The sequence below is a fragment of the Pseudorca crassidens genome, chromosome 18, assembly GCF_039906515.1.
Source record: "Pseudorca crassidens isolate mPseCra1 chromosome 18, mPseCra1.hap1, whole genome shotgun sequence".
Taxonomy (NCBI): Eukaryota; Metazoa; Chordata; class Mammalia; order Artiodactyla; family Delphinidae; genus Pseudorca; species Pseudorca crassidens.
Genome location: NC_090313.1, coordinates 56,874,158 through 56,895,265, shown reverse-complemented (window position 1 = coordinate 56,895,265; position 21,108 = coordinate 56,874,158). Strand labels below are relative to the sequence as shown.

Sequence of the window (21,108 nt, the reverse complement as noted above, 5' to 3'; positions counted from 1 at the left end):
GTTCTGTTTCTTTGGAGAACCCTGGCTGAAACATATTTCTACTGTGTTTCAGGACCAGAAAATAATGTTTTTAGGTATATCGCCCTGACTCATTCATTATTCACTAATTCAACATTTATTTAAACATTTAATCGGGGTGCTTACTACAAACCAGGCACTGTACTAGGGGTTGAGATATGGATCAATAAGGTCACCTCACAAAGGTTACAAACTGATTCACAATCTCAAAACAAAACCTGAGTCCTCAAAAACTTACTAGTTTGCTTTTATATTTTATTTCTCCATAAATTTATCTAATTTCTTTTAGAACTTACTAGATTTTTAGCCAGAAATATTTCTTAGGATAATAAAGGGATGGTTATTCTAGTTGTCAATGACTCTCAAAAGTTGACACATGACACACCCTCTCTTCGGACCAGATTTTAAATCAGATCATGGACCATAGATAAGATTCCCTCTAGGCTATTTGCAAAGGCACATGGTTGTAATCCCATCCCTTTGTCATGTTACCTCATGATACCTCATCAATGTGCAGAGACACTGGAGTTAAGACCCAGTGCTTTATACAGCTACACTGAGATAACCAATGTGCTGAGAATAATCTAGTGCACAGATTTTACTAATTAGTGTTAACACATTCCATCAAATTTGAAACAAGCAGGCACTAACTAAAAACTCTCTTTAAGATGTATACGATTATAATAATATAGTAATTGACATTTTTTTTAATTGGTAAAAACTTTCACTTTAACACTAGGTTTAACCTGAGGGAGAGATTGCATTTTTCTATCTTTATTACAATTTAGTAAGTCAGTGCTAGTAGGGAGTAGTGGAAGTAAAACGCTGAAAGTCGGTTTCAGCAGATATTTGATCAGAGGCTGCCAATAAGAAACTTGCACTTACCCTTACATGTTTGCCCTGTGAGCTGGTCCCTACCTGTGTCTGGACCAGGTCACTTCCCAAAATAAGCTCTCCGTCCTCTGAAGCTGCTGGCTCTAAGGGACTTGGGGTATCTGAGTCATATCCCTACTACCCTCATTCAGTTGAGTCTAATATGTCTCCACCCTTCTGTTTCACCACTGTTCATATAAAGATAGTATTATCGACCCCAGTCCCTAACACAGAAGGATGTCTGGTATATATATGGCTTCTCAGTTACTAAATAGCAAAGAAAAATGGAATGACTCTATATAGGCAGCAGGAACAAGTGAATTTCCAAATATGAAAGAAATCAATGCCAACAGTACCCTCTCCCCTATTCAAATACTCCCACCTCTCTACATCCCAGTTTGTCTATTGTAATCCCAGACCACAACTTCATAACTTGTCTCCTTTACTGAACTGTGAGCCTCTAGAGAGCAAGAAGCAGGTACTATTCATCTTTGTATTCCTAGAATACGTATGGGTTAAATAAAAGTTAGTGTTAACTGACTGCATGGATGAATGTGTGTGTAGATGGTTAGGTGGACAGGTGGCCAGTTGCTAAGTACTCTGCTTCTGGGTCACAGATGGCTTCTGAGAAGAGTCCAGATAAAACTGAAGGATAGAGTCAATGCTAGACCAAGAGGGAAAAGGGAGGATACAGGAGAGAACAAAGGTTAGAAGCTGGGAAACCTGAATTCTGATTGAGATTCTGTCCTTAACTCACGGTGACCTTAGGTTATTGCAATTGAATATATGTGTACGTTGGAGGGCAGGGATCATCTACAGAATATGTTAAATATCTACAGAATATGTTAAATACAGACTAGACCAGTAACCTATAAAATATTTCAAACGTAGAGCAGACAACGTGTAAAATATAAGGTCAACTTCCATCTATTTAACAATATGGAATCATCTCAAGATAATAACCCTAAGCAGACAGGCCAAAAAGGGGCAAGATTTTCAAAGTCAAATTCTAATTAGAAAATTAAACCAGAATGATACTGAAAGATGACTTCGGTGTTTGGAAGATATCTGTTAGGAAGTAAGAACTATGGCAAGCTTTACATCCGTGCTCTGTGGCTCTTCATGCTAGATGTGTCAAGTCTATCAGTGAAGCCTATGAGACGTGTTCTTTGGCCTGAAGCTTCAGATATATCTGCTCTAAAAAGCTTGGTCTTCTGGGCAATTCAAGGTTCATTTAGTTCTAGGAGTTAGTTTCATTAACTTGTTTGTCACTGCTATTTTATTCACTGGCCCTAAATTTCTCTCTTTCAAATTTAAGTATTTTCCTTAGTTCTTTCTATTATCTAAAATTTGGAGAAAAGGGACTTTTTTTACCTAACAGATATCCTTTATCATTTTGTTATTGTACTTTTATTGTTTTATTGACTTTTATTAAATTATTTTTGTCCAATAACTTCCTGAATTAAGAGTTCTACACTATTCCTGAATTAAGTTCTAAACTATTTTAGCCTACCTTCAAATGAGCCTTCCCTGCCTCTTTCCCCCTCACACAATCACACACTTCTCCCGCCAATTCATTTATATATTTTCTTTTTCGGGAAATGTTCTATTTCTATTTGACTTTTGAAAGGTGCAAACTGAAGTACACACAGTACTCTACAAGCAGACACATTATACTTTTATACAGAAAAGATATGTTTTGGGAATTCCCTGGTGGTCCAGTGGTTAGGACTCTGTGCTTCCACTGCAGGGGGCCCAGTTCGATCCCTGGTTGGGGAACAAAGATCCCACACACACACAAAATATATATATGTTTCTGTTTTATTTTCAATAGTTTCCATAAGATGTCCAATATTTTGCTGGCATTTTTAGAGCTGAAAGAAATGATAGAAAACATCTAGCCAAAACCCACTCCACTTCCTCCATTTTTACGGAGGAAGACATTGAGGTCCTGAATAGTCACATGCCTTGTCCAAGTTGCAGCCATTGTTTTTTGTTTGTTTGTTTGTGTTTTCTTTTGTTTTTAATTTATTTATTTTTGGCTACGCTGGGTCTTCATTGCTGCACGCGGGCTTTCTCTAGTTGCGGCAAGTGGGGGCTACTCTTCATTGCTGTGCACGGGCTCCAGTAGTTGTGGTGCGTGGGCTCAGTAGTTGTGGCGCACGGGCTTAGTTGCTCCGTGGCATGTGGGATCTTCCCGGACCAGGGCTCGAACCTGTGTCCCCTGCATTGGCAGGCGGATTCTTAACCACTGTACCACCAGGGAAGTGTCACAGCAATTGTTATCAGTGTCTGCACTGGGACTGGAACACAGGTATCCTAATTCCAGACCACAGCCTAGGTCTTCAAGCAACAATTTAATCTCCTACAGTCTTTTAATAGATTATAAAAATCATTCAATTATCTTTCCAGTGTGAGCTCATACTCAATGCAACATCCCTAACTGACTTTAGTGCCCATTCACAAACCTTTTGCCTTGTACAACTTCTTACTAGGTAGTTTGATAAATTACCCAGAGAAAATAGTGTCATTTAATTGTTTAATGTCAAGTTAGATCCTAGCACTGGTCCTTGATGTCCTCACTCCTTATATAATTCCCTATTTTTTTTTTCACAGAATTTTACCTTCCCTCAACCTCCAACAAGAAGTTGTATGTTCAAAACTCCTACATTTAATATAAAACTAACAGTTTGTTAAGTATGAAAGTAGGATTACTAGTACCTCCTTCAACTTCTGGATGGGGCCATGTGGCAATCTGTCACACTCCAGTATAAAGGCCATTAATAATGAGAGGCATCCATTTAGCCAACAACTCAAAGCCTTACAATTGTCAAGGGAGTGGTTCAATGAACATTCTCAAACTGATGCTACGAATTCAAATTGGGACAATCTGTCTTGAAGGTAATTTCACCATAGGAATCAACAGCCTTAAACATATTCATGTCATTAGGCTCAGAAAATAATCAGAGAGGTGCATAAAAACTTTTATATGAGAATATGCATCACTGCATTATTTATAATATATAAAACTGGAAACAATTTGAATACCCAACAATAGGGGAATAATTAAATAAATTAAGGCACATCTAAAATATGCATCCACAATTAAATAATATATTGAGGAATGTTTACAGACCACGTTAGAGAATAAAAGCAAGTTATATGACGGAATGTTCAGCATATATGCACACAGGAAAAAAATGGAATGCTATAAAACAAAACATTAACAGTAGTTATATATTCTTATTACCTACCTTTTATCACTAAAACAAAATCTTTGGATCACAGGCTGTGGAATTCAAAGAAATATGGTTTGAATTACTCTCTACATATCAGCAACATAACCTTGGCCAAGTTACTTAACCTCTATACTAGAGTTTCCTCACCTGTAAAATGAAATAAACAATACCTACCTCCTTGGGTTGCTATGAATTTTTAAAAATTAGGACATACATATACATCACCTAGTACTTTACATGTGGTAAACATTGAATAAATGGTACCTACTTCAATTACTATATGATATTATTATACAATTGTTTCTTTTAAAATCAGGGGAAAAAATAAAGGTTAAAAAAGAAAAGTTGCGGAAGATCCCACCAGTCAGAAGGGTTTAATAAATAACTTAAGTCAGAAAACCCTCTGATCTGTCTACTTTAAAATAAACTTTAAAAACAAATTCTTCAACAGAAACAAATATACCTCATCTTTGGTATCTCCCTTTTAATCCTGCACTTAATTTTGCACCCTGATCATAAAAGTGATCTTGCTGTATCTCTAGCTAGCCTCCTCCCTATCATGTACTTTTTTTTTTAACATCTTTATTGGAGTATAATTGCTTTACAATGGTGTGTTAGTTTCTGCTATATAACAAAGTGAATCAGCTATATGTATACATATATCCCCATAACCCCTCCCTCTTGTGTCTCCCTCCCACCCTCCCTATCCCACCCCTCTATGTGGTCACAAAGCACTGAGCTGATCTCCCCGTGCTATGCGGCTGCTTCCCACTAGCTATCTATTTTACGTTTGGTAGTGTATACATGTCCATGCCACTCTCTCACTTCATCTCATCTTACCATTCTCCCTCCCCGTGTCCTCAAGTCCATTCTCTATGTCTGCATCTTTATTCCTGTCCTGCCCCTAGGTTCATCAGAGCCAGTTTTTTTTTTTAAGATTCCATATATATGTGTTAGCATATGGTATTTGTTTTTCTCTTTCTGACTTACTTCACTCTGTATGACAGACTCTAGGTCCATCCACCTCACCACCAATAACTCAATTTCGTTTCTTTTTATGGCTGAGTAATATTCCATCGTATATATGTGCCACATCTCCTATCATGTACTCTTACAAGCTTTTACTATACTGACTTCGAAGACCCTGGAAAGCACCCCTTAAACTCTCTCTTTTGGTTTACCTGCAACACCTTGTAATTCGGTTATTCTTCTTGCTTGGGAAATCATCCCATTTCCTGAAAGCTACTTTTACTCCCTTACAATAGGGTCTTTTACTTTAAGGCTGTAATTTCTTATAGTAGTAATGCTTATAGCTTAATTTCATTACACAGTATTCTTTTCTTCCTTTTTGAGTTAAGGTGAAATAAAATTAACTCTGCTTTGAAGTTTAAGAATTTTTAAACAGGGCTTCCCTGGTGGCATGGTGGTTAAGAATCCGTCTGCCAACGCAGGGGACACGGGTTCGAGCCCTGGTCTGGGAAGATCCCACATGCCGTGGAGCAACTAAGCCCATGCACCACAACTAAGCGTGCGCTCTAGAGCCCGTGAGCCACAACTACTGAGCCTGCATGCCACAACTACTGAAGCCCGCGCACCTAGAGCCTGTGCTCCACAACAAGAGAAGCCACCGCAGTGAGAAGCCCGCGCACCACAATGAAGAGGAGCCCCCGCTCGCCGCAACTAGAGAAAGCCCGCGTGCAGCAACGAAGACCCAATGCAGCCAAAAATAAATAAATAAAATAAATAAATTTATTTAAAAAAACAATTTTAAAACATATCTTGAAGCTTCTGAAGACTCTGAAAAGTACCACAAAAACCAAGACTGTATATCATTTCTTGGAGTTGAATTTCATCAATTTCTTATATCTAAATGATGGAGAAATAATATGGTACAGTATAAAAGTCAAGGACTTTTAGAGTCAAAATTGGTTTCACATCCTAGTCCTGCCACTTACTAGCTATATGACCTTAAGAAAGTTAATTAACCTCTTGGATCCTCAGTTTTCTTATATGTAAAATGGTGGTAAGTAACATCTAACTTCATGGGTTATTATGAGAATTGGGAGAATATAATACAGTGCCTGGTAAACAGTGTTCACTAAATGTTAGTTCATTTCCTCCCTAACTATTTGTTTGCATATCATAAACTCAATACATTCATGCATATCATTAATTTTTACCTTATTTTTATATATTCAATGATTAAAAATAAAAAATATTACTAATATTATGGGGGCAAGAGACAGGTATGAAACTTGTTACATTATAAAAAGTTTAAAAGATTGGGAAGCACTGTTTGAAGACAAACTCAGAAAAAAAATAAAGGTTATTAAAAAACAAAAATCATGAGAAGATCCCACATGGTCACAGCTTTTGTACTGGCCAAAAGTGATTTTATACTACAAGCACCTGAAACAATCCCCTACAAAATCTCACAGTTAAAAAACCTTACCATATTGATCAAATACAGACAATAAACTTAGTGCTAGGCATAGATCCACTGACACAAAACTGAGAGTAAATGAGTCAATGATTCTAAACTGTTTCTGAATAGAATATCACAAGCTTTCTAGCATGGAAGGAAAGAATGAAACGGGTTACCCCAAATGGAAATATACAAATTAGGTATCAATTCATGGCACTTACTAAAACTTCTACTTAAAATTCTTTACCTCCAGCGAGCAACTAAGCCCATGGACCACAACTACTGAGCCTGCGCTCTAGAGCCTGCGTGCCACAACTACTGAAGCCCACGAACATAGAGCCTGTGCTCTGCAACAAGAGAAGCCACCGCAATGCGAAGCCCGCGCACTGCAATGAAGAGTAGCCCCTGCTCGCCGCAACTAGAGAAAGCCCACCCACAGCAACGAAGACCCAACGCAACCAAAAATAAATTAATTAATTAAAAAAAATCTTTACCAAAACCATGTAACACATTTAGAAATACTGTAAGTACTATACAGTAATAAAGTTCTTGGTGAGTAAAACTTTAACATCATTGCAGCTAGGCTGTATGTCTATGGCTGCTTCTGCTTTACAACAGCAGAGTTTGGTAGTGTGACAGAAGCCATAAGGTCTGCAAACCTAAAATACTATTCAGCCCTTTACAAAAGAAGTTTGCTGCCCTCTGTCCTTGAAGGTGGCAATCCTGGCTCACTCATCTCCCCACACACACCTCGTATATAGCTTCTATGTATTTGGTGTTAAAAAAAAAAAATCTATTATACTGAATTGAATCGACAAACTTTAAAAACAGAGTTGGAGACTGCCTGTGTTATCAGAGGCATCAAGCAATAAAGTTACCAAAATTTGGAAAAGCACGTCAGAAGAAGTCAGAGCATCATGTGTACTCTGACTACACCTAATATTTAATACATGCTTATATTTTATGTCTGTCTTTACAATTAAAAAAAATCAGAGAGAGAATATCATTTATCTTAGTCTTTTTTATTCCTTAAGGCCATCAGTACATCATACTGTAAAACATGTCCTCTAATCCTCTGTTTTTCTTCCATCTAGTTGTTTCATTCCTTTGTTAATTTAATTATTCAGTGGATTTATAGAGCAGTAACCAAGGCTGGTACCATGCTGAGAACTGAGAGAACAAGGATCCTTAAAACTTGGTCCTTGCCTGTAAAGAATATCTAATTTTAGTTTAAAAGACATGTTTCAAAAAGGAGAAGAAGTACTATTTAAATAATGCCAGCAATTCAACAATTGGGCCAAGTCAGGTATCTGTTACTATCATCTAGTTTCAAATATCCACCAGAAAAACACACACACACAAACACACATTACTTTAAATGTTCCACCATCTTGAATCAAAGAATTTCTGAGAACTGGGAAAACAGCCCACTCCATCATAGCTGATACTGCTGGGGAAAAAAAAAGCATCAAAATTGTTTACAAATTCCCTAAGGCATTATATTCTTCCAAAACAGCAAAAGCAGTAAATAACCTTCTAGATAAATATGAACTGCCTGGAAGTGTTATAAAATGCTAAAACTTCTATCTTGAGACTGCAACATTCAACTTTCAAGATAGACAATAGTTGTACCAGAGGAAAATTTTTAAAAAATAATAAATTCTGCATCAAAATGGTAGCTGTGATGGAGAAATATGGAGACTAGTCACTCAACAAACATTTGTTTAGCATTTATCTATAAGTATACAAATACTTATTTAGTATCTATGACAGACTTTGTCCTAAATTCTGGGCAGAGTAGTGAGCAAGACAGACACAGATTCTTCTCCCTTAGAAACTAACATAAAGGAGAAATCCAACAGAAAAAGAATACATGCATCAATATGTTGAACCAAACATCCATGTTTATTTATTAAGCCACTCAGTAGTAATAAAAGTTAATAGCTGTTCATTTAATAAACAAGTAACTACCATGTATCAACTGCAATGCCAATCACAGAAGCAAGCATATAAGTTCTTGCCCTAAGACTTCACAACCTAGGTGCTTATACATATACAAATAATTTTGATATAGTATAAGAAATAATTTAATAAAAAACTGTATATGACTTTCTAAGGAAGTACTTAGGATAAAACAACTTTATTCTACTAGGGAAAGGGAACTCGAGTCAGGTAAGGCTTCACATCAGTAACCTGAGTCTTAAAAAATGAGCAGCAGGGGCTTCCCTGGTGGCGCAGCGGTTAGGAATCACTGCCTGCCAGTGCAGGGGACACAGGTTCGAGCTCTGGTCCGGGAGGATACCGCATGCGCAGAGCAGCTAGGCCCGTGCGCCACAGCTGCTGAGCTTGCGCTCTGGAGCCCGCGAGCCACAACTGCTGAGCCTGAGTGCCACAAGTACTGAGGGCCGCGTGCCTAGAGCCCATGCTCTGCAGCGAGAGAGGCCACCCAATGGGAGGCCCGCGCACCGCAAGGAGGAGCAGCCCCCACTCGCCACAGCTAAAAGAAAAGCCCGTGCGCAGCAATGGAGACCCAATGCGGCCAAAAATAAAAATAAATAAAGTAAATATATTAAAAAAAAAAAAAGAACAGCAGTTTGCCAGGCAACGAATTTCAGACAGAGGAGAAAACTACAGTAAGTAAAGTCATAGCACAGGGTACAGTACAGTGAAGGAGATGGAGAATGAGGCTGCGTAAGTCAGTCATTTAGGGGTTAGTTCATGAACAGTCCTGTATATCACAATGGCATATTTATACAATTTATATAATTATCATGGGAAGTTTGGACCTTGGTAAATTTATAAAAAGGAACTTGGTAAATTAATTTAAAAAATTATAGTACCATAATTAGCTGTGTAGTATAGAAAAATAACTGATGGCTGTAAAGGACCAGAAGCAAAGAGACCTGTTTTTAAAGGCTATTATCAATACAATAGGTCAGAGGAGAGAGGCTAGACCAACAGAATAACAGTGAGAAGGGAGAAAGTGGAGTGTTGATGGCATTATTCAAGGTAGTGGATAGGTGAGAATCACCATGCGTAGGGAGGGGATATAACGAGCTACATTTTAGATAAGCTGAATTTTGTATCTTTATTTGTAGGACTCACTGGTAGACAACTGAAAATTCTTATTAACTCTATTCTTCTCATTCCTTCCCATTCCAGAATAACATGTACTCATTAAACAATTTATTTTTAAAGTGCTTACCACATAACAGGCACCTTTATAAATGTTGGAAATACACAGACAGCAAAGTCCCTCTTCAGGGAGCTTACATTTTAGCCTCCTCTTATGATAACAATGATAGGAACACTGTTTTACAGTGAGGAAAGAATAGGGCAAGGTTAAAAATATGGATATACAATACATAATCCATGTGATTTCTTCAAAGGTAAGCTTCAAGGTGAATATTTTAAATTCCAATTGCAATTGAAAAATAAAAGTGGTCTCTTTTTTTTGGTAATGAATAAGCACTTGATAATTTACATGCCTGATAGGTTTTGATTTTCATGTATAAGGTTTGCTTACACTGAAACATATATGTGGCTGATTTTCTTACATGTTACATCATCCTAATAATACTAGGAGTCACACTCTTCAGGAAAGTACTGAAAATTGAAAGGCTACCAAGTCATACAAACTGAATTTTGTTCAAACTGCTTTAAAAATTGTTAATACTCTCCTCTTAACTTTAAAGTTTCTTTTCTACTTGTCCATGAGAAGCAGCTTTGCTAAAGCAAAGTCTGGTCATGACTTGTGATTATTAAACAATTAATTGTAAGATAGTATTTTATTCAAAGTCCTATGCAGGTATTTCCTCCTACATTTTTAGCTTTTAATCTCCCAAACAGGCTAATGAACCTGAATTCTTAATCCCTAAAGGAAAGCTTACATGAGACAGTTATTTAACATCTACAACTGCAGATATATATTTCAAAAACTTTAAAATAAATTGCATCTTTTTAAAAAATGGTATGAAAAATGTCTTCTTCAATTCCTTGACAAACATTTGATTTTCTACTATTTTCAATAAGATTAGCAAATATATCCCATACTTAGGTCATTTGTTCTTTGTTATCCTACACTTTGTCAACCTCCCATCACTTTCAGTACTTCTAAGTTTCCCCAAAGTTATTATTATCAACTCTCTTATGTTCCACCTCATCATTGGTCACTGCCTGGACCAGTGATTCCCTACAGAAGCAGAACAGCCCCTTAGGGACCTTTTGAAAATTTGCAAGGACATTTTCTGGTTGTCACGATAAGTTGGATAGGAAGGAGGCTATTTAGTGGATGAGGACTATGGATCCTAGAAGTCCTAAAATATATGAGACAACACAGGACAACAAACAACTGCCCGCATCCCTCAAGATTTTAAAAGACTCTACTGGACACTGAGTAGGTGAAAAGCCTATCTATGATCATCTTAGTCTAGGACTTTACTACATATAAAATATATCATTTTTGCACCATTTTAGTGAAGACTGAATTTTCCAGAATTGCAGCTATCATGTAAATTGAGGTAAGATTCCACTTTGTTTCATTCAAAATTTTACCAAAAATTGTTCACAACTTGGGAAAAATTAGTTTGCCGATGACAATGGCTCTTATGGTATTTGAACTGCCAATGTAATACATCTGAAATCAGCCTGCATTTATAGCCATCCCACTCACAATGATTTCTTTGCACTGGTGCAATATGCCAGCAACTGATCAGTTCTTCGTTGTGTCTTCTAATGTAATCATGCCTGAGTACTTACGTATTTAAATAGTAGACACATTATTTTCTAATAAAATACTTATTTTACCTTTATGCTTCAATTAGAGCAGTACACTGATTTTTTTAAATTATGCTTATGGGTATTTTTTATTGCCTATAAATCTTTAGGATATTACAGGAAACTTTAATATTTGTTATAAAAAGGGGGCTCTGGGCTGGACAGGTTTAGAATCACTGGCCTACACTTTAGCCTTCACGTGCCCAGACTACTAAAGATGTCTCCTAACTGATAGCTTGGATTCTATACACTCCCTTTTCCAAATAAAAGTACCTACAGATGTAAAAAAATCACCAATATTATTTCTATCTTCAAAATACCACAGGGCTCCAATTGCCTTGCAAATCAGTCCAGTACTGAGATTTTTACAACTCTCCATAGAGAGATGAGTTCTACCTAACCTAATATCTTATCCAGTTTACATCACAGACTGAACACTCTATTCAGAAAGCCTTATTTCTGGGATCTATCTTCAATATTTTGAAATATTTTGTAATAACCTATAAGGAAAAAGAACCTGAATATATATATATCCGAATCACTCTGCTGTGCACCTGAAACCAACATAACATAGTAAATCAACTATACTTCAATTTTAAAAAAAGTTAAATAATAAAAAAAAGAAAGAAAGCCTTATTTCTAAGGAGTCAGCAAGTCACAGCGGAAAGAGTGTTAGGATTTAGAACCCTAGGCCCACCGCTTATTAGGAGAATGATCCTGGATGAGTTACCACTTTCTGAGTCTCCATCTCCTCGTTTAAGTGACAACTGAAAAGGACCTTCTTCACAGGGCTGTGGTATGGAATGAATCAGACATAGCAGGAACTCGAAGAGTTTGCTACTTCAAACTTTTTATCTGTTTTGTTCGTTTACTTCTTCCAAGGATGATACCTGGCTGGTATCCAGCAGTGCTCAAGAAATGTCTGTTGAACAAAAGCATATTGCTTTCTGAAACCTTTCCAGCCCACTGACTCTGTTCCAGAAATTTATCAGTTAAGTAACGATAACTGAGCGCTTACAAATTGAGTGCTTACTTGAAGCAAACACCCAGTCTCTGCTCTTAAGAAACAAAAAAATGCTGGAAAATGACAGGTCAACATAAAAGATGTCACAAGACTGTGTATGACTAGTCAACGAACAGTATGGACAACAAGTGCTGTGCATCTAAGGGCAAGACATATCACTGTTGGCTGGATCAACACGGAAGGTGGTGTGGAAAAGGGATAAAACAGACTTTCTCCAACTAATCCATTCTTCTCACACGTAGCCTGAGAGAACTTTACAATTGTCCAACAGGTCACTCCTCTGATTAAAGCTCATCAAAACGCAGGGGACAGGGGTTCGAGCCCTGGTCGGGGAAGATCCCACATGCGGAAGATCCCACATGCCGAGGAGCAACTAAGCCCATGAGCCACAACTACTGAGCCCGCGTGCCACAACTACTGAAGCCCACGCGCCTAGAGCCCGTGCTCTGCAACAAGAGAAGCCCGCGCACCACAACGAAGAGTAGCCCCCGCTGGCGGCAACTAGAGAAAGCCTGTGAGCAGCAACAAAGACCTAACGCGGCCAAAAATAAATAAATAAATTTATTTGAAAACAAAATAATGTTTATATTGATTTCACGTCAAAATATCACTGTGGACATACTGGATTAAATAAAAATGCATTGTTAAAATTAAATCCACCTATTTTTTTCACTTCTTAAATATGGCTACTGAAAATCTAAACACACGTATGCGGCTCGCATTGTTTCCACTGGACAGTTTCTTTTCCCAGCTCTACATTTCAGCCTGATGAGACCCCCTTACTGTGTCTGACTGGGCCCTGTTTACCTGGCCTACGACTCTGTAGATGATACTACTGGCGCCTGAAACGCTTCTTCCTCTTCACCGAATCTGCTGCTACTCATTCTTCAGACCTTAGTTTTACAACGATGGTTACAACGCTTTCTCCTAGAAGCCTCCCCTGACCTCACCCCCTAGCCCCGAAAGACTGGACTGGGGTCTCCTCCTACATGATGGGAACACGCACCCTACAGCACTTATCACACTGCATCTGCAATTGCCTATTCTCTGGGCTGTCTTCCCGACAAGAATGAAAGCTCCTTGAGGGACCAGAGATTCTCCGAACACGCCTACTCGTCAACGCCGGGCACCGAGGAGCATCAACTCTGAATAAATGAGGGGTGGTACAAAGATAGTGGATGAACACAGGGACGACCCCGGTTCGGGGGTAAGGGCGCAGAGAGGTGAGACAGGGACTGGGGTGGGGGCGGTGGGGGAGCGCTAGCGGGTAGGCTCGGGCAGCTTGGAGCGGGAGAACGGCAGGAGAGCCGGCAGACTCACCAGTCTCGGGTCAGTGTCGGCGTCCGACCGCTTGGTCGGGGGCGGCGAGTCCCCAGCGTAGCGCAGGCTCTCGCCGGCGCCGGCGACGCCGCCACGGGCAGCCATGGCTATGCGGCGCGGGGCACTCGGAACGCCCCGCTGCCTACGAGGCGGCCGCAGGGACAAACTAGTTAGGGCGGGTCCGTTCGCGGGTTTTACCTATGCCTCTCCCGCTGCGCTAGTGGAGGGCGGGGCCCCAAGGGATCTCGTTCTCACGCAGGCTCAGACCAACTTGTCCCCTCAAGCCAAAGGTCAGATCCGAGCTGGGGCCCCTAGGATGTGGAGGAGTTTTTTCTTTGTTTCAGATTTGCAGGCCTAAAGCCAATGTTGGGACTCGTTGGGGCAAAGCGTGATGGGGCCCGTCTTCCTTCCCCTATCCCGACCTGAGAGCCTGGGGTTAAGCCCTGCAGTCTGATGTTAGATCTGATGTTGGTCTCATCAGATGCCGGACCAGGAGAGACCCAGAGAGTCTAAGTGCAGTGCCGAAGTTCCCTGACGTTCCCTGAGACCCACACCAGACCTTTCTAAACCTGCCCTCCCACACACACCCCGCCCAACCACTGATCATACTTCATAATACCACGGTTCTCCCATCCATGAGGGCAACAGAAGTGGCAATCTGCTTACTCCACCCCTTCCCGCCATATGACTGGCTATATGTAAGATGAAATTACAAAGAAGAAACTTATAACCTTCCACCCCACAAATGGTTTTGTACTGACTCGGATATAGAAAGACCCACTTTGTTATCCGTTTTTTTCTTTATTTTATTTTTCAGATTTATTATTATTAATTTTTAAGTAAAGCCTTTTGGAGCAAAAATTAACCAACAAATGAAGCCAATGTAGTGCTTTCCAACTCCTGTACCAACTTGGAGCTCTTTTGCCTTTTATACCCATTGCAAAAGCAGCTTACAAATCTTTTCTTTCTTTTTTTAATTCCTGATTTAAAAGTTTTGAGGATCTACTAATTTATTGATTTAGTTAATATTATTAGCAAGCCCAAGAAGTTAGGGCCTGGAGGAATTTACAATCCAGTAGGGAAGATAAAACTAATACGAAGTGATTATAATGTATTCCAGAGCATGAGACTATATGCATCATACAGCAGTATAAAGAGGAAGGGACTAGGAGGATAGAAGAGATCTGAGTTCTGGTGTATGTTCCTTCATTTTCTAGGCTTGTGTTCCTGAATATACCCATTAACTGCTTCAAATCTCTCCTTACCTGTGGCAGGGGAGTAACATTTCTCCAACATTCTGACTCAGGGAAATTGTAAGGATAAAATGAAAAAAGGAAAAAAAAAGAATATGGAAGTAATTTGTACAATACACTTAAGAAGAGAGTTACTACCACAATTTGATTGGTGTTTCTGGGAGGGAGTGGCCATTTTTAACCAGGGTCATCAGAGGAGGGTTGGTGGAGACTGAGCCATTGAGGTGGTCAGTAACAAATGGGTAAGACTTTTTTACATGAAAGAGGAGGAAGACTGGAAATGTTAGCTGGAAACAAACACACAGAAATGAAAAAGGTGGCATGTAGAACTGGGTTAAAAAAAAAAAACATGCCAAGACTCTTCAGAAAAATGGCCTTATTACATAGATTAATTTTCATTAGACTGATCCACAAGTATCGAGGACGTTGGTGAACTAAGTAAATAAATTGGATTGGAACCCACACGTCATTCATTCACTCATCCATTCATATATTCGATAAATATGTGTTAAGCATCTGTTAGGTATCAGACACTCTACTCGGCACTGAGTCTACAATGCCAAGTAAATAAATAAGATACAGTAAGTCCCCTACATACAAACCTTCAAGTTATGAACTTTCAAAATGTGAACGTGCGTTCGCATGTCCAATCACATAAGTTAGTTCACGTGTCTGGAGTACACTGTCACGTGTGCATCCTCTACAAGTGGTTGTGCTTTTATGTACTTTACTGTACAGTACTGTATAGAGTACAGTAGTACAGTACCTTTATTTTAAGTGCAGGATGTCCAGAAGCAAGCGTAAAAACAGCGATGTTGTAGCTGGTACTGCTAAGAAGTACAAAGGGATAACAGTGGAAACAAAAGTAAAAATAATTGAGAGAGTGGAGTGAGGCGACAAGATGGTGGACGTGGTTCATTCTTATAACATGAATCGTTCAACCACCGGCACGATTCTAAAGAACAAGAACAAGATCATGGAATGTGTAAAGTCTGCCATGCCGATGATGTCAACAATAATATAGAAGAAGCGTGGAAAAGTGATGGAGGAATTTCGCGCCAAGCTGGCGGGTAATCCCCGCGTCAGTGTGACACCCTAGCTCGGAAGTGTTTTCTGCCGCTGTCGTGGTTCATCCACTAAACTGCATGGTCGCTGTGTACATGGGCAGAACATGGACATCGGCAAGAACAGGGACCTGCCCTGGCCCCTGCTCAGGAATGAATACAGGTATTTCCAGAGAATGACCACAACCTCTTCAGTAGAAGGTAAACAGAATTTGGTGATTATGGGTAGGAAAACCTGGTTCGCCATTCATTCCAGAGAAGAATCGACCTTTAAGGGACAGAATTAACATAGTTCTCATTAGAGAACTCAAGGAACCTCCACAGGGAGCTCATTTTCTTGCCAAAAGTCTGGATGACGCCTTAAAACTTACTGAGCGACCAGAATTAACAAATAAAGTGGACATGGTTTGGATAGTGGCGGGCAGTTCTGTTTATAAGGAAGCCACGAACAAGCCAGGCCACCTTAGACTATTCGTGACAAGGATCATGCAGGAATTTGAAAGTGACACATTTTTTCCAAAAATTGATTTGGAAAAATATAAACTTATCCCAGAATATCCAGGTGTTCTTTCTGACGTCCAGGAGGAGAAAGGCATTAAGTACAAATTTGAAGTCTATGAAAAGAACGATAAATGTGAAAGTGTTTTCTGATCTATTTCAAGCCTCCTCCTACCCCTCCCCCCAAAATTATGTATTTTTTGTTATAGAGACTTTTGTTGATTTTAGATCCATGGATAATTATTTCTAAGCAAAGCACTTTTATTCCCCATTAATCTTAACTAGACTCTATCAGATACCATTTGTGAAACATTTCTTGCTGTAACTGTCTGAATACCCATCAGGAGTCAAGAATAGGTGACCAGCACCTGCCTAGGGCAGAATATCTACCAAGACAGCCCAAAGTGGGAGACTCCCCTGGTAGCATGAGTTGAAACAACCAGAGCCCATAGAGCTAGGAGCTAGGCAGATGGGTCCAAAGGTCAGAAATGGATTATAAACAGAAGAGCTAGCATTCAATTATTAAAATTAGATCAAAAGAGGGACTGTGGGGCTTCCCTGGTGGCGCAGTGGTTGAGAGTCCGCCTGCCGATGCAGGGGACATGGGTTCGTGCCCCGGTCCGGGAAGATCCCACATGCCGCGGAGTGGCTGGGCCCGCGAGCCATGGCCGCTGAGCCTGCGCATCTGGAGCCTGTGCTCCACAACGGGAGAGGCCACAACAGTGAGAGGCCAACGTACAGCAAAAAAAAAAAAAAAAAAAAGAGGGACTGTGAATTACTTTATATCACATTTCTGAAAAAAATTCTGTTCACTCAGACCAGGAGTCAATAAGTTGAAAACTCCAGGATATAGCAGCTCATGCAGCTCAATATCAAAAAAACAAACAACCCAATCCAAAAATGGGCAGAAGACCTAAAGAGACATTTCTCCAAAGAAGATATACAGATTGCCAACAAACACATGAAAGGATGCTCAACATCACTAATCATTAGAGAAATGCAAATCAAAATGCAATGAGGTATTACCTCACACCAGTCAGAATGGCCATCATCAAAAAATCTACAAACAATAGTTGCTGGAGAGGATGTGGAGAAAAGGGAACCCCCTTGCACTGTTGGTGGGAATGTAAATTGATACAGCCATTATGGAGAACAGTATGGAAGTTCCTTAAAAAACTAAAAGTAGAGCTACCGTATGACCCAGCAATCCCACTACTGGGCATATACCCTGAGAAAACCATAATCCAAAGAGTCATGTACCACAACATTCATTGCAGCTCTATTTATAATAGCCAGGACATGGAAGCAATCTAAGTGTCCATCAACAGATGAATGGATAAAGAAGATGTGGCACATATATACAATGGAATATTACTCAGCTATAAAAGGAAACGAAATTGAGATATTTGTAGTGAGGTGAATGGACCTAGAGACTGTCATGCACAGTGAAGTAAGTCAGAAAGAGAAAAATAAATACCGTATGCTAACACATATATATGGAATCTAAAAAAAAAAAAGGTTCTGAAGAACCTAGGGGCAGGACAGGAATAAAGACGCAGCCATAGAGAAGGGACTTGAGGACATGGGGAGGGGGAAGGGTAAGCTGTGACGAAGTGAGAGAGCGGCCTGGACATATATACACTACCAAATGTAAAATAGATAGCTAGTGGGAAGCAGCCACATAGCACAGGGTGATCAGCTCCGTGCTCTGTGATCACCTAGAGGGATGGGATAGGGAGGGTGGGAGGGAGACACAAGAGGGAGGGGATATGGGGCTATATGTATATGTATAGCTGATTCACTTTGTTATAAAGTAGAAACTAACACACCATTGTAAAGCAATTTTACTCCAATAAACATGTTAATAAATAAATAAATAAATAAAGGTGGGGGAACTCCAGGATATTCCACAGGGATCGTAAAAAGGCAGGTATGAGACTACCATTTCGGTGGTTAAAGGAGAGACCTTAAAAAACTTTGTTTCTGATCTTCAGTGAGATTGCATGGGATGTTACAATGATAGAACAAGAATCGGCTGCTCTTTACAAAATAGAATAATCTAATATCAAGCGTAATGGCTAAAATTAAAAATTCAGAGGTAATAAATTGAGAATGAATATTGCTAGAAACCAAAATTAGTAAGTTAGAAACTAAATTTCACAGAATTAAAAAATGAAAATTAAAACATGTTTTACCCATCACGTTAGCAAAGATTTAGGTTAAGTATCCAAAAAAAAAAAAAAAGCATTTTCTGCCTTATAAATTGGTACAATATTTTTAGAGTGTAAGTTAGCAACATGAATTAAAATTCAAACTATTCTGGGTTTGGACACAGAACTTCCACTTCTAGAAATTAATCCTGTACAAAGAAGTGGACCCAAGCGTATTTGTTGCAACTTTTTTTTTCAAACTTGGAAACAGCCCAAATGTTGATTAATAAGAAATAACTAACCAATATGTCTATAAAATGTAACATCTGCAGCAGTTCAAAAGAATGAAGTTCTGACAGAAAAATGCCAAAAATTGCTAAGTAAAGGAAACAAATTGCGTGTAATACTCAAAAATGTTTAATAAATGTTCACATGTGGGGAAAAAAGAAAAAAAAGAGATGGAGAAACTTCTCAGTGTGCAGATGCAAGATCAGCATCAACGTCGAGTCCCGCTCAGCTTAATGCTGATTCAAGGGAAAGCTAAAAGCCTTTCTGAGGACTTGAAGAAGAAACACAGCAAAGAATCAGAGGGCACATCTTTTAATGTCAGCCATGGCTGGTTTCATCCGTTCAGGGCTAGAGCCAACCTTCACAATGTAAAAGTAAGTGGCAAGGCAGAGAATGCAGATTCGGTAGCTGCCAGGGAATTTCCTGAATTGCTTTGAGAAATTATTGATGAAGGCACGTATTGACCCGAGCATGTTTTTAATGTGGATGAGACAGGACTGTACTGGAAGAGGATGCCAGACCAAGGTTACATCAGTGAGGAGGAAAAGTTGATGTCAGGCTATAAAGCAGCAAAGGATAGGCTAACTCTGTTGTTTGGTGGAAGTGCTTCCGGTGATATGAAACTGAAGTGTCTCTTAGTCTATCATTCAGAGAACCCAAGAGCCCTTAAAACATAGCCAAGGGCTCTTTTCCTGTTGTGTGGAAGAGTAACCCCAAAGCCTGGGTTACCCAAGCCATTTTCCAGGACGGGTTTTTCCACCACTTTATCCCGGAGGTAGAGAAATATTGCTTGGAGACAGACATCCCATTCAACATTCTTTTGCTGCTCGACAGTGCTCCGGGCCACTCCCCATGCACGGACGACTTTCATCCCAACGTCAAAGTGGTGTATCTTCCACCGAATACTATGTCACTCAGCCAGCCTATGGACCAGGGAGTTACAGCGACTTCCAAGAAATATTATTTACGTTACACTTTTCGTCAGGCAGTAAAGGCAAGTGACGAATCAGGAACAACCTTGTGACAATTTTGGAAGGACTATAACATCTACAAGGCTATAAAATCATTGACTTTGCTTGGCGTGAGGTTACGGCCGTCACCATGAATGGGGTTTGGAAGAAACTTTGCCCGCAATTTGTTCATGATTTTTGTGGATTTGAGAAGGTGGATGAGGAATCCAAAGAGGTCTTCAGCCACTTAGTGACCCTCAGCGAGAAGCCGTAGCTAGATCTGCAAGAGGACGACTTCATTGAACTCCTTGCTGTGCAACACGAGGGGCTTACTAATGAAGACCTGATGAGATTGGAGGGCCAGAGAAAGGACGAAGAGAGACAAGAGGAAGAAGAAGTAACTGAAGAACCGAAGAGATTCATGACACAGGAAATGGCAAGGGGATATTCTTTATTTGAGGAGGCACTGGTTTTGAGGCACAGGACCCGAACCTAGAACGGTACACAAAGGTTGCAGCAGCCATTCAGAATGCAATCCAGTGCTACCATGTCATCTACGACGAGAATAAAAGAGCGACTTCCCAGACATCACTGGGTCATTTTTTTCAGAAGGGTGGAATTGAATCCAGCAAGGAACCAGACCTGTGCCATCACCGTCAGGCGTGAGTGAAATTGCAGCTTGCCCTCCATCTCCTGTTGCTGAAGATCCTTCAGCTCTGCCATCTCACACCACCTCTCCCTCCGCCAGCCAGTAACTCTTCTTGCCTGTTCACTCGATGCCAGCCCCTGGATGCCAGCTGTTGTACTGGACTGCTGTATTTTCAAGGTAGTGTACTGTAAGATTAAAAATGTTTTCTTCGTTTTTTGTGTTTGTTTTTTATGTATGATTTGTGTGAAAAGTATTATAAACCTATTACAGTACAGTACTATATAGTGGGTTGTGTTAGTTGGGTACCTAGGCTAATTTCGTGGGACTTACGAACGCGCTCTCGGAAGGGAACTCCTTCTTATGTAGGGGACTTACTGTATCTGATTTCTTGGAGTTCACAGACTCCACTTCACAGGAGGGTTATGGTGTCCCCTAGTGGCTGGGCCCTTGCAGTCACAGTTTTCCAGCCTGGAGCAAAGGAGCAATTAAAGCAAGACCCAGGTCAAATGCAGCTCCTCTTACAGCAGCTGCTGCCTCTGCTCAAGAACTGGAGGGAAGCTTCCAGAGTGGAAGTCAGGAAA

At 39.9% G+C, this 21,108-nt stretch overlaps 1 protein-coding gene and 1 pseudogene across 2 annotated transcripts in view; one reads left to right on the top strand and one right to left on the bottom strand.

Annotated features, from left to right (window-relative positions):
- The window catches only part of DNAJC15 (DnaJ heat shock protein family (Hsp40) member C15), a 65,621-nt gene extending 51,789 nt beyond the window's left edge, over nt 1–13,832 (bottom strand). The window contains exon 1 of one of the 2 annotated variants that reach the window (XR_010937067.1): nt 13,676–13,832. Coding sequence is in view for 1 of the 2 variants with exons in the window: in XM_067713751.1 (XP_067569852.1) it covers nt 13,676–13,780 (105 nt within the window). In the remaining variant the exon portion in view is untranslated. The remainder of the gene's footprint in view (nt 1–13,675) is intronic. The other variant, XM_067713751.1, reaches the window with a different exon arrangement.
- A 2,267-nt stretch (nt 13,833–16,099) lies between these two features.
- Nucleotides 16,100–16,643, top strand: LOC137211064 (dihydrofolate reductase pseudogene; annotated as a pseudogene).
- The last annotated feature ends 4,465 nt before the right edge of the window (nt 16,644–21,108 follow it).